We start from the raw sequence: 12,120 nt of genomic DNA, 5'->3' as shown, positions 1-12,120 counted from the left end.
TTTTTTTAAAATGTCCGCTTAATGTACTCACTTCTGGCAGCGAGGATCGCACCTGTCATGGCCCCACTTGTTATTGAATTCCAGGGATCCTCTTTGCCTCGCACTTTTACTAAACCACAGTCAATCATGGAGAAGAGGCCTCCCCACACTGCAAAGCTACCTGAAAAACACAGACGCACAAAAGAATAGAGAGAAAACTGAAGGCAATGACTGACTGTTTACATGATTGCTACTGATTGCAACAAAAAGCAAAACMTTAAAGTAGTTTAGATAACAGAAAAATGACATCAGTTAAGAAAAGCTGAGATGTGTTAGTGATAAAAAAGAAAACTAGGTTGCAGACAATGTTTATAAAAGAACAACTTGTTTTKGGGTATTTATTWTTACCTCCTAGYTGTGGAGCTCTGGTCTTGATGGAAGTTAAGCTCCCCCTCATTCTGTGGCTCATCCCCTGCAAACAAGAGCAACAATAACACTGTTTAGTGGAAACCGGTTCTCTTATTGGTAAAAACTAAAAGATGGAAAAACGAAACTTWACAAGTGGAAATGACCCTGTTTCAATTCAAATAARCACAGACCAAGGCCCCATTCATAAATCATAGTATCCTTGAGCAAGCCTCAGAGCCACAAGGCCAGTGTGTTTGATGCCAGCGCTGGCTTTTTGAAAGTGTGTGATTAAGAAGAAGTCTGTAACACASTGTGGCCTGGTAACTTACCGAAGGTGCATTTCTGAAACCTTTCACTGCCTGAAATATTCCTCCTCCAATGGCTCCCATGGTGAAAGCTCCACCACAGTCGTCCACAATCCTCCAGGGGCTGAAAGAAAGAAAGTAAGCAATATAATAAATATAAAATATCCTGAGTCTGAAGTCACATTTTAAAAATATCTGAGATGCTGTTTGTGTGTCAGTTACATGAAGACACTCTGGTGAATATGATTAAAAATACCAGCAGCATAATTTCACCACTCTATCAAATTAAAATGCATGAAAATTAACCATTTACACAAGAAGCCTACAGCAATTCTTCCATTTCTGATTTTAAGGTTTCCAGGCATAACATCCAAGATGACCACAATAACACTGGCTACATACAGACAACAACGACTGCTGCACAATATTAGGAAATTGCGCTACAGCAATTTTATTGTTAAATACAATTGTTTAACAATAATAACAAAATGGAAATAATGTGCAAAAACCTTGAGTCCAATTTTTGCTCTTCCACTTTCTAAAACAATCTTAAGCAAAAGTCCTTCAAAACTGCTTCACAGACACTAGCTTGATTTAATTTCAATCCACAGAGAACAGAAATATCAACCTAGTGAAGATGCATTCTATATATTTTTCTTTATAGCATATATGTATTTTGTTATATTTAAATAATTTTTAAAAACTTGCCAAACCTCCCTCAAATACAAAAAAAAAAACATTATACATACTACCTTTCTTAAATAATAATGTCCTTTTTAAGTTAATTCATTAAGAACCCTAAGCCACAAAGCCCAGAGGCTACAAGCAGCCATTAGTTCAGTCAAAAGATGACATATAATCAGGAGCCTAACTATTTAGAGCCGTGCACGTGATGCCCTTAGTGGTTTTGTTTAAAGAACAAACAAAAAAAAGTAAATAAAATTGGGGGGTGGGGGGGAAGAGATTCTGTGCTATTGTTTGGTTGGAGCATTTCCTTTTACCAATAGAATATAAAACATTTATTGATTCACAATAAATAACACAGGCAACTGATTATAAATGCCAATATCCCCTCAAGGTGATGCAAGTGTCAACCTAACTCGAACATTTAATGTTACATTAAGCTTTTTAATTCTGAACTAGGAGCTATAAGCTGTAACCGCAGAGGAAAAATAAGCATAAAATTCAAAATGATCGTTTTCATTTTGAAAGCTTAAGAAGATAAACCTTTMTCTCATCAGACATACTAGTTATGACATAGTTTTGTCACAACTATGACTACATTTCTCTACACAAAGGTGATCTAAAACTCTGCGACGCCAAATCCGGATTTAAACCTCGCTTTACATGTACATTCAAGTCAAGTATACACCGAATAATAAAACTGTTATATTGTGTAATCATGGATAGTTAGCATGGAGATGGCTAGCTAACTGGTCTAACAGCTAAATCAGCAATAACTGAAATATTTAAATCAAACAGCAACTTTTATATTAGCGGCAACAGGAAAAAGCAAATGATGTGTAGTTTATTGTTCACATTCCGTTACTCTTTAGTCACTGAATGTTTTGCAGTGACATGTGGGCGAAAAAGCCGACAAGGTCACTAACAACGTGATTCTAGCCATGAAACCTGATGTTAGCACACTCGTCCTATTCATTTGCTATGGGGTGTTAGCATTACAGCTAATGTTAGCCAGCTTACCGATGCTGATTAGATGTYTCATATGCCCTACAGACGGTAACATTGTCAACAACGATAGACACAGAATAAGATCCCTATTCAAATTTAATCAACTACCGTGGTTTTTTTAGCTGATGTCATTAAAACAGTGTTTTTGTTGTTTTAAAACTCACCATGGTTCTCTAGCATACTCCTCCATTTTGTTCTATCGATGTTCCCCCCTGACGTAAGTTCTCCTTAGTCTTTTTTCTATTTTGATTGGCTAATCGTAAACCAACGTTGAAATTGAATACTGCCCTCTATCGAGTAAATGTGGGTACAGTCAGGTTTACTCTGGAGTTTGCAACTCGGAAAAAAGAAAAATCGTGGAAGTTAATGTTTTTTTTAACTAATTAAACACAGTTAATTCAATTCAAAAATAATGTATTTATCCCAACGGGAAACTCGTATCACATACGAGTGATAAATCATATGTGTATATATGAATATATAAAACACATTTATTGTTTTTCAGCAATAAACATGACACGTGATTTAATGAGAACACCAGATATATGCTATATTTCACCAAATAGCATATCTGTGAAATTGGYGAATATTATTCTCCATTTGTAAAAACTGTTGGAGTCTTTTCTATATAACATTTTAAAGGAATGCACACACGCTGTGTTTATATTGCAGACTACAAGTAAGAAAGTGACTCAAGAGCTGTTTTAAATAGGATCTTTGTTATATATTTACTTTGCATCTGCATGATTTATAGGTGAGATTTCGATTGAAAGAATGTGAACAAAAATATTCTTCACTTTAAAAGATTTGTATTTAAACTGGTTTTCATTGATCAGTCCATAATATAAGCATAATAAAATTCTGGCATCTGCTTACCTTGGAAATCATGTATATATTGCAGGATTTATACTGCTGAAAGTAATTCAAACATAAAAAAACACTGCAGAGGTGAGAAGGTTCAGATCTATTCTCACATCATCAGTTTGAAAAGCTGCTATATTCAATCCAGCAATCACATGCTTTCATGCATTTCCTGTTTTGTTTTTTTTTTAACTCATTTTAGCAGTGGAGAAGGTTGGTTAGATAAGCACAATGCATGTTTTTATACATAATCAGCAATTTGTTTATTGTTCATATCAATTTTCAAGTGTTTTACAAAGCATAAACGTGATTTGCAAAGTCAAACCTCAATTAGTTACATCTATGAAACATTGTGGTTATAGCTAAATTTTTTCCACCCCTTTTAAATGATGACTATATTTTCTGGAACCCCCTCTGCTGGCTCTGAGTCAGTAAGCTCAACATTTTCATTCCTTTCCCTTTTTTTTCTCCATCCGATATAAGCGTTGCTGGTCAGAGGAGCAGCCACAGCCCAGACACACAGCTGGCCTGGTGCCCACTATTAGAAAGGGGGAAAGGAATGGCTCTAAGGAGTGAGCCCTCATTGAGAAATGACCAAATACGGTCAATTCATGGATACAGAGGCTGAGGCAGGGTTTGGAGAGATAAACTGAGCTGTTGTTGCTGCTGCTCCYCTGGTCTCCTCCAAGTCCTCTGGATGACAGTCACCATTTCAGATAATTCAGATAGAAAATAATTCATGCTGTTTGCATGACAGGTACAATAAGCAAGATAAGGAGCAAATGTCATGAATTAGTGTTTGGCAATTTACAGATGATCTGATGATCTGAAGAGGGTTACAGACACGTTGTAAATATGTTTAAAGACCAGTACTGCAGATTATGTGTTTGCTTTATTTAAAGAGGGGGGGGGGAAAGATTGATTTTGTTCTGCTACCAGCTTTTAAAACAAAACAGTAAATTTAAAAAGTTGTGAAGTCATTTTAAGCACACAGCGATAACATTGATGCTAGCACCCTCAAGGTTGTAGCTCTCCATTTCACACTTGTGGAAAAAAAACCCTCTGGTCTCCAAGCAACRAATATGTGGAACAAGGTGGCCGACATACAGAGTTSATGAGAACAYGGTTGGAGCTAAATACTGGTCAATCCTGGAAGGRAACATTTCAGAAGATCCATATGACTTCAGAATAACAACAGTAGCTCATAAAGCCAGTTACAATGGAATGGCTGAYATAAACATGTGACAGAATGGTCTATTCAAAGTCCAGGCCCAAATCCAATTGAGAATGTGTGGGAAGATTTAAAATGTGATATTCAACTATTTTTCCAACAAATCCGACTTAGTAYATGTTCAAACTTTAGTCTCCAGTTCCCCAAAGAYACRTTGGACTCTCAAACATATTCACTTAGATSTTTGAATATAAAGAAATGGCATGCTTTTTATATTTTCCTTTATRAAAAAAAGTCATTTGACTTATYAGTCTAGCACTAATTTGAGTTGCTCTGTTTCCTAATTTCATGTAGCATCAAAGTCTGTTCTTGTTGTGACGGWTTTGCAATATGTGGATTCATGCAGACTAAAAAAACWGCWCAAATGTRTCAAAGGCTTAACACAAAATTCATTCATATTTATTTCATACATCAGGCAGACATGATTTTACACTCACAAACATACCAGAATCTTTTAATAAAGGCATACAGGCTCTGTCAGAGACACATGTGTAAAGAGACGCGTGTGTTTATCTTCAGATAGCTCTGATTTTAGCTCACCACATAGTGTCAAGTTCTGCTCAGGCTGATATTTWGATTAAAGTTTAAACCAGTAAAAGGTTAAGACATGAAGCAGTATTAAAAGAAAGTTAAGTAGGATAACAAAACAGCCAGGCTAGAATGATTCTCTATAAAATATGTCAGACACTATAGGACCATTCACTCTGTCTGATAAATGACAATACGTAATTATTTCCATTGTAAAAATCCCTCATTRTGTTTCAGGATTTCTCTGGACTGTCTGAGATGTTTAAAAAAAAAAAGATGACACAAAAAATAAAAAGGTGTTTGTGATCTTGTTTTGTTTGGTTTTGTTTCGGTACTMAGATTTGCTGCAGTTTGGTTCTGTGTTTGTTAATTCCCTGATATTTCCACCCAGTTGAACACACCTACAGCTGTGGGTCCTCCACTAATAAATAAGGGGTCAAATTAATGTTCAGTACATCAGTGATAAACTTTTGTTTAAGTAATACATTTATAGTTATTTGAAACTAAACTCATCCCATGCTCCCACCTCACTCAACTTAACTCATATACAGTGGATCATATAGAGGTTTACACAGCCCTCTTAATAAAATACACTGGATTTATTTTTAAGAAAGAGACCATGATGGATCAGTTCAAAATATTTACTACCTTTAATGTGACATGTTACCATATATAGGAAGTACATTCGCTAAAGACATCTATAAATGTGATCCATATTCAGTCCAAAGTTTGATTTCATTTTATTTGTAAAGGTTATGTCACAATAAAAGTGGGAAACAATTTGAAATGATTTCTCATTGTTTTCTTATTTTTCCATAAAAAGATACAATTTTAACAAGGCTGTGTAAACCTGTGATATCCACTGCACGCACCAACATGTTATATGATCAGCTTCATATTATATAGTGCAAAAAAAAAGCATCAATATGAACTGAAGAGGCAACATTTCATGGCACTCTCTGAAGAGACCTGCATCACTTATTCTCCACAGAGTCCCTTTGGTCCAGTGTTTGGGGGGAGAAATCTCAAAGAGGGCAAAAATGCTCACATTTCCCCCTCCTTCCTGATGCACTGTTCCTCATCAAGGACGTTTTTCTCCTCTGGTGAGATGTGTGTTCTCCCTTTCTTTTAGTCCGCTGAATTTTCCATCAGGAAGTGTTACTGCAGCCATTTTGGTACTGGCACCTGTGTGGAGAATAAGATGTGAGTCTATCTGAATGAGCTGATCTATCTATAAATACGTCATACTGCTCCTACCTTCTTTAGCTGCTTGACGTTGCTTCCTCTGATCGAGGCTAGCAGTTGGTCCCTTGAGTTCTTGCCACCAGAGGAGCGGTCTCCATCCATCATGGGAGGTGGAGGAGGAGGCGGTCCACCACCTGGAGGAGGAGGAGGTGGTGGAGGAGCAGAACCTCCAGCTCGTTTTTTCAGAGTCAGCTTAGGGGAAGGCATGGGCGAAGGAATCGGAGAGGGTTTTGGGGAAGACCTTGGCGAACTCTTCAAAGACCCTCCACCTCCTGTTTTGGGTACCTCAAGGGTCCCTTTTTTCTCACCGTTGGCCTGGGCCTGCTTCTGCTCCTGCAGGCGCCTCTGTCTCTGTCTGTCCATGTTGCGACTCAGGATGTTGGTGGTGGTCATCCTTGGCCCCGCCAACTCAAAGTGGTAGCCCAGTTTGAGCAGTGTGGTGTTGTCCTTCAGGATCTTGATCATCTCCATCTCAGTCTTCCCGCCGCATATGTGGCGCTGGTTCTGAAATCGAAGCTCCGTCAGCGTGGCGTTGTACTGCAGTGACTGGATTAGAGATAGGATGCCCTTGCCGGTGAGATGGTTGGAGTCCAGGTTGATGCTGGTGATGGCCTTGTTGCTACGCAGCATGGCGGCGATGGCGTAAGCCACGTGGTCATCTGCTCGACAGTTGGCCAACGCAAACGTCTTCACGTGGGTGTTGCTGTGCAAGCCCTGTGCAAACTCGATGAGTGTTTTTGCCTTGATGACCTCTGAGTTGTTGACGTTGAGTTCGGTGAGAGAGGGGTCGTTGCTGCAGACTTGCTCCATCAGCTCATCGAACATGCTTGAGTCTTCATCTTCCTCTACCTCCTGCTTGGTCTTGCTGYTTGGCTTGTTTTTGGCCACACAGTTTCCAAGTTTTGGTTTTTCTTCTGCGTTAATAAGTCTTTCTTTAGTGTCATCTTTTTCCTTTTTCTCCTCGGCTTTCATATCAGTGCTGATCTTTCTGTATTTCTCTTTCACGTGGTCACTGTGGTTAACCAGCTCTTCCCTCTCTGTTCTGATTTCTGCCTTGTTCTGTTTCACCTGCTCCTCAGATTTGTCGGCTAGCTTGTTGGCTTCAGGCTTGTTTTTGTCTTCTGCTGTTTTAGTCTCTTGGGGTTGGCTCTCRGGTGTTTTGGCCTGTTTCTCAACCATTTTGGAGACAAGTCCCTGTGTCCGGATGTTCTCGGATTTTCGTTCCCTTTCCTTTCCCACGTCCTTCTCGCTCTTTTCACGCAGCCTTGAGATGATGTCTTTGGTTTTACTATCATCTCTTTTCCAGCAGTCCTCTCTCTTTTCCTTCTCTTTGTTCTCATCTTTTTTTTCCTGTAATTTGGAGATCATATCCTTTGTCTTRCTTCCTGTGCTTTCTCTGTTTTCCCTCCTGTCTTTTGACCTGTAATCCTCACATTTCTCTTTCTCATTCAGATCCTCCTTTGCATCACCTTCGACCTTCCTGCTGTATCTACTCGAACGCCAGCTTCGCTCTTCCTTCACACTTTCAGATCCTTTGCTGTTTYTGTCCTCCATCTTGGCATCTCTGTCAGTCGTCACACTAGACTGTCTTCGTACTCCTACTTTCGTATCATCGTCGCCCTCCTGGCTGAGGCCCATCTTCCTCAGGTATTCCTGCTTCCGGCTCTCTTTCTTTGGTTCCCCCTGCAGARGGATGAACAGTGAGTGCAAAGGAAATAATTCCATAAATACAGTATGTCACTGATTTAGAGTTTGAGGTTGCATTTGCAGTTCCTAGTAAATTAATTTAAACAAATAAAAGTCTGGAACAAGTAGCATAAATATGCATTGAGCCAATACTTTTTGAAGAACGTATCAGGTTTTCTTGTAGAACTGTCTTGAATTTAGCTCCTATCGTCTTCCTTGTTGAAGGAAAGAACACTCATAACATAATGCTACCGCCACCTTTTGTCACCATGGTGACGGTGTGTTCAGGTTGCTGTATCTTGTCAGGTTTTCTCTACACACAGTATGGCAGAAAGTAAAATTATGGTCTAATCCAGATGGACCTCTTCTGATTTCTTCCATTTACCCTTGAGATCTGGGTAAATGCAAACAGGATTTCTTAAACCGTCCTTCAAACAGCAACTTTGTCACATAAAGTAGAATTATTATTATTAATAGAACAGTTGTCCAAACTTGAGCTGTGTGTCTCTGCAGTCAGAGTTACTGCCAGCCTCTTGGCTGCTTCTCAGGTCATTACACACCTTTCCTGAGCGTTAGCTTAAGTGGATGTTGACATCTTAGCAACTTTACAGTTTTTCCCCATTTTTCTTTTGCATTTCACAACTTTTCTTGACAGATGTGTCCCTTATTCTTAATGATGATGTTTGTTAAATAGAGTTCCTCAAGACATCTTTGAGACCTTCAGAGAACACATGCATTTATACAATTATTTGACACAAATTGGCACCATTTACCAATTAGGTCATGTCTTAAGATTGAAGTGGAATTAGCTCAGGGGTRTCAGAGTATGGAGAAACAATAGCTCAAGCATTGGAAATTTTATMATTTTATCTAAAAAATATAAAGAACTTGGAACCTACAGTACAACCAATACAGGACAGGGAACACACAGCGTATATTTGGAAGGAAATGCTCTGTTTCACCTGCTCTTCCAATTTCTCGACTCCTCACATAAAGTACCTAGATGCAAAACAATATATTTGGAGTAAGGATGCACTRATTGCAGTTTTCTGGCCGATCACCAATTACCAAKCTATAAAAAGCCTAAACCTGCCGAATCATTGGCTGATACTAATTTTGAAATGTTGCTAAATGTAGCAAGAAAGTCRCTGAATTAGTAGCAGTGAGGCGACTATTGTTAACTGCAAATGTGCAGACATGACCTGGTTGGTGGGTTTGTCTGTCAACCCTCTCTCAAGGGAGAGCAAAAGAGGACAGTGATTGATTTTTAGACCTTTGCCAAGGAAGATAAGATCRGTGGATAAGACAGGCTTCACATGTAAGTATCGGCCAATCACCAATCTCTCAGAATGAAGGAAATCAAGTCTGATTTATTGGTGCACCACTAATTTGGAGGTAACCTCACCCTGCATATTGAAGCATGGTGGTGGCAGCGTCACTTTTCTCAACTGGGTCAGAGAATCTGATAAGAGTTGTTGGAAAGATGGATGATGATGATGATGATAAATACACAAGAAAAATGGAAAAACAGAGGATTTGAAACTGGGGTTTCTCCTTTCAATGACCCTAAACATAAAACCAGTGGTATCACAATTATGCACCACCTTGTGTTGATTGTTCACATACAATCCCAATAAAAACTCTGAAGTATTTGGTTGAAATGCAACAAAATGCAAAAAGGTTCATGGAGCATACATTTGTCAGGCACTGCTTCCCACTCAGTGCACACACTTTGCAAGATGGTCAGTTGTGGATCCCTTTTAAAGCTGCTCTCCATCCACACACTCCTTCAAACCCATGGGGATGTGTTTCAACTCAGCAAAAGAACAGGGAAGCAATTTTTTTACAGTGCAGGAACATGTTTGAAGCGAGTAGCTTGCTAAGTGCTTGATTTGTGAGCCTCCAACTGCTTTGCTGCGTGCGGCCGAGGCCCTGGCAGACGTGTCCTTAAAAGGCAGCGAGCGTAGGAGCAATCAAGCGAGGAATTCCATCAGGCTGGGATTAGGAAGCTCCGCAGTGTCACAGACTGGAGAGCTTCTTCTCTAAATACACAGACTGACAGTAATGCTGCTCCTCAACCTTCTGTAGTTGTCAAAAACATTGGTAAAAGTACTTTCTCAGGTTCTGCTCTTTTGGTCATGGTTATGATAAAGGAGYGCGGTGTGGATGCAAACGAGCCTCAGAGGAGGAAACAGTTTTTCCTGGCACACAGGTCACCTTGGGGAGACCACTATTTTTGAGTTGATGGACTCTGGACACACGAGGCCCAGCTGCCTCAAGATTAGTGACCATTGGAACACCATCTTACTGTAAACATTGCCTAAATTAAACCAATCTACCTTGAAATTTTAATCTAAATTCACGTTGGAGCATTTGAAAGTTTTCACTTCCCTCCTACCTCAAATGACTGCTCTCTCTGACCGAGCATCCCTCTGGGGTCGCTTCGTCTCGCTGAGTCCTGGACGTTATTGCTCAGAGCTGGGTGGCTTTCCCCCTGGGTGACGATGATCTTCCCGTCTTCTGGTCTGAGGTCTGGAACACTCATCAGGTCCTTGTCCAGCTCCTCCATCTCCTCAGGGGAGAGAGTGGACAGCAGGTTGTCCAGATCTGGGTCCTCACTGACCTGCCGACCTGTACGGGTCAGTCCCCTCACTTTTCGCCTGGACATCTCTGGGCTGCAGCTCTCCAGAATAACTTAATGCACCGGAGGGTAAATCCTTTTATCTTCAGTCAGGATGGTGCTCTTCTACTATATCCCAATGTGTCCTGCTGGATCCTGATCACCAAAAAGCCAGCAAAGGCATCAATCCTGCACTCACAGTGCTGCAGTGAGGGGTACCAGTGATGGACTGCAAGAGGCTCCCATCATCAAAGCGGACTGTGAGGCTGGGACATTCTTCGAAATCCAGTTAAAGTGCATGTCCATATTTAGTTCAGGGTACACTCTCCTTTAAAGGTAATGGGAAGGGCTGGAGTTTACAGAGCAGACTCTCAGACTTCCTATTACACACTTTCTGTTTACACAGCAGACCAGTCACTGTTTATTTAAGTTGATTTTAACATTAATTTCATAGTTTCATTTGGGCCATTTTTCTAAAACCGATACTGGATGTGTATGTATGTAATGTAATGTATGTTTTTATTCCAGCAACATCAAGCTGGAACATCAAGTTAAAAGGTTCTCAACCTTTTAACTTTATTGACGTTAACTTTATTCTTTAAAATTAAACTGGTCATATGCTTTTCAGCGACTTATGTCCATAAASTGGCATTAAAATKATTAAAATTTTATTCAAAATCAAGGGGCTCCTGAGATTTAAAGCAGGTGTGTATTTATGGGAGTTATTTGCTCAGAATTGACACATCGTTTGACTGGAGGGCAACATGGACACCTACTGGCCAATCGTGTGTCATTACACAATAATYCTGTTTTCAGGTCTGGTATAAAAGCAAGTTCAGCKAACAAAATGCCACAACACACTGTCATGTTTTACAATCCAAAGTTAAAGTTTTTATTAATAGAAATAATTTCTTTTCATTTCATTTATGTTACAGTGTCATACTGTCCATACTATGGCAAGAGACAAATGCCATAGTCATGTCATTTCTCCATCTACATATCAGTTTCATTAAAACACACTCATGGAGTTGGTTTAGAAGCAGAAACAAACATTAACATTATTGAGCAAAACTTTTATTAAACCACTTATGAAAGGAACAGAGAAAATCCCAGTTGTTCTCAAGTTTCAACCAATCTGTACAGTTGGACTCAGGAGTTGGTAATTCACACTAAAAAGAGTACCGATGGGTTTTTCTCTAGTTCACAGAGAAGATCAACACTGAGATAAGATACAGAATAAATCTCAGACGGTCATCTAATTCGATCAGCCGTGTTTTCTAAATGCATTTACTRCAAATCTAACTAAATGCAGCCAGGGAGTCATCTGCAGGAGAAATGGGAAGCTTAACGGAAAAAATCTGAACATAACTAATGAACAGCTTGGCATTTTAGTAAATCTCTTGTTAAATCCAGACATGAGAAGTCAAATCATTTTAGGATGAAAAAYGTAGTTATTAACTCAAAGTATTGCATATCTTTTGCTGTTGATTTAATTAACATGTAATTGCAAGAGATGAGTCAATGTCATAGGCCTGCTTTCTTCTCAGCTTTTCATAATTCTGCCC

The 12,120-nt window shown here is 39.4% G+C and overlaps 2 protein-coding genes across 2 annotated transcripts in view; both read right to left on the bottom strand.

Annotated features, from left to right (window-relative positions):
- timm17a (translocase of inner mitochondrial membrane 17 homolog A (yeast)) overlaps positions 1-2,589 on the bottom strand; it is a 4,770-nt gene extending 2,181 nt beyond the window's left edge. Inside the window, 4 exon segments of the mRNA XM_008408429.2 lie at positions 22-160; positions 388-451; positions 717-816; positions 2,549-2,589. Of these exon segments, the coding sequence (XP_008406651.1) occupies positions 22-160; positions 388-451; positions 717-816; positions 2,549-2,574 (329 nt within the window). The 5' untranslated portion in view covers positions 2,575-2,589.
- A 2,256-nt stretch (positions 2,590-4,845) lies between these two features.
- On the bottom strand, positions 4,846-10,792 carry lmod1b (leiomodin 1b (smooth muscle)). The gene is made up of 3 exons (XM_008408430.1): positions 10,334-10,792; positions 6,262-7,932; positions 4,846-6,189 (listed from the first exon to the last, which is right to left on the bottom strand). Exons 1-3 carry the CDS (start codon positions 10,601-10,603, stop codon positions 6,163-6,165), a joined length of 1,968 nt encoding a protein of 655 aa, XP_008406652.1. The 5' UTR covers positions 10,604-10,792; the 3' UTR covers positions 4,846-6,162.
- Positions 10,793-12,120: the final 1,328 nt, after the last annotated feature.

This window comes from Poecilia reticulata, linkage group LG5 (genome assembly GCF_000633615.1).
Source record: "Poecilia reticulata strain Guanapo linkage group LG5, Guppy_female_1.0+MT, whole genome shotgun sequence".
NCBI lineage: Eukaryota > Metazoa > Chordata > Actinopteri > Cyprinodontiformes > Poeciliidae > Poecilia > Poecilia reticulata.
The sequence above is the reverse complement of the archived record's forward strand: the minus strand, read 5'-3'. Positions and strand labels throughout refer to the sequence as shown.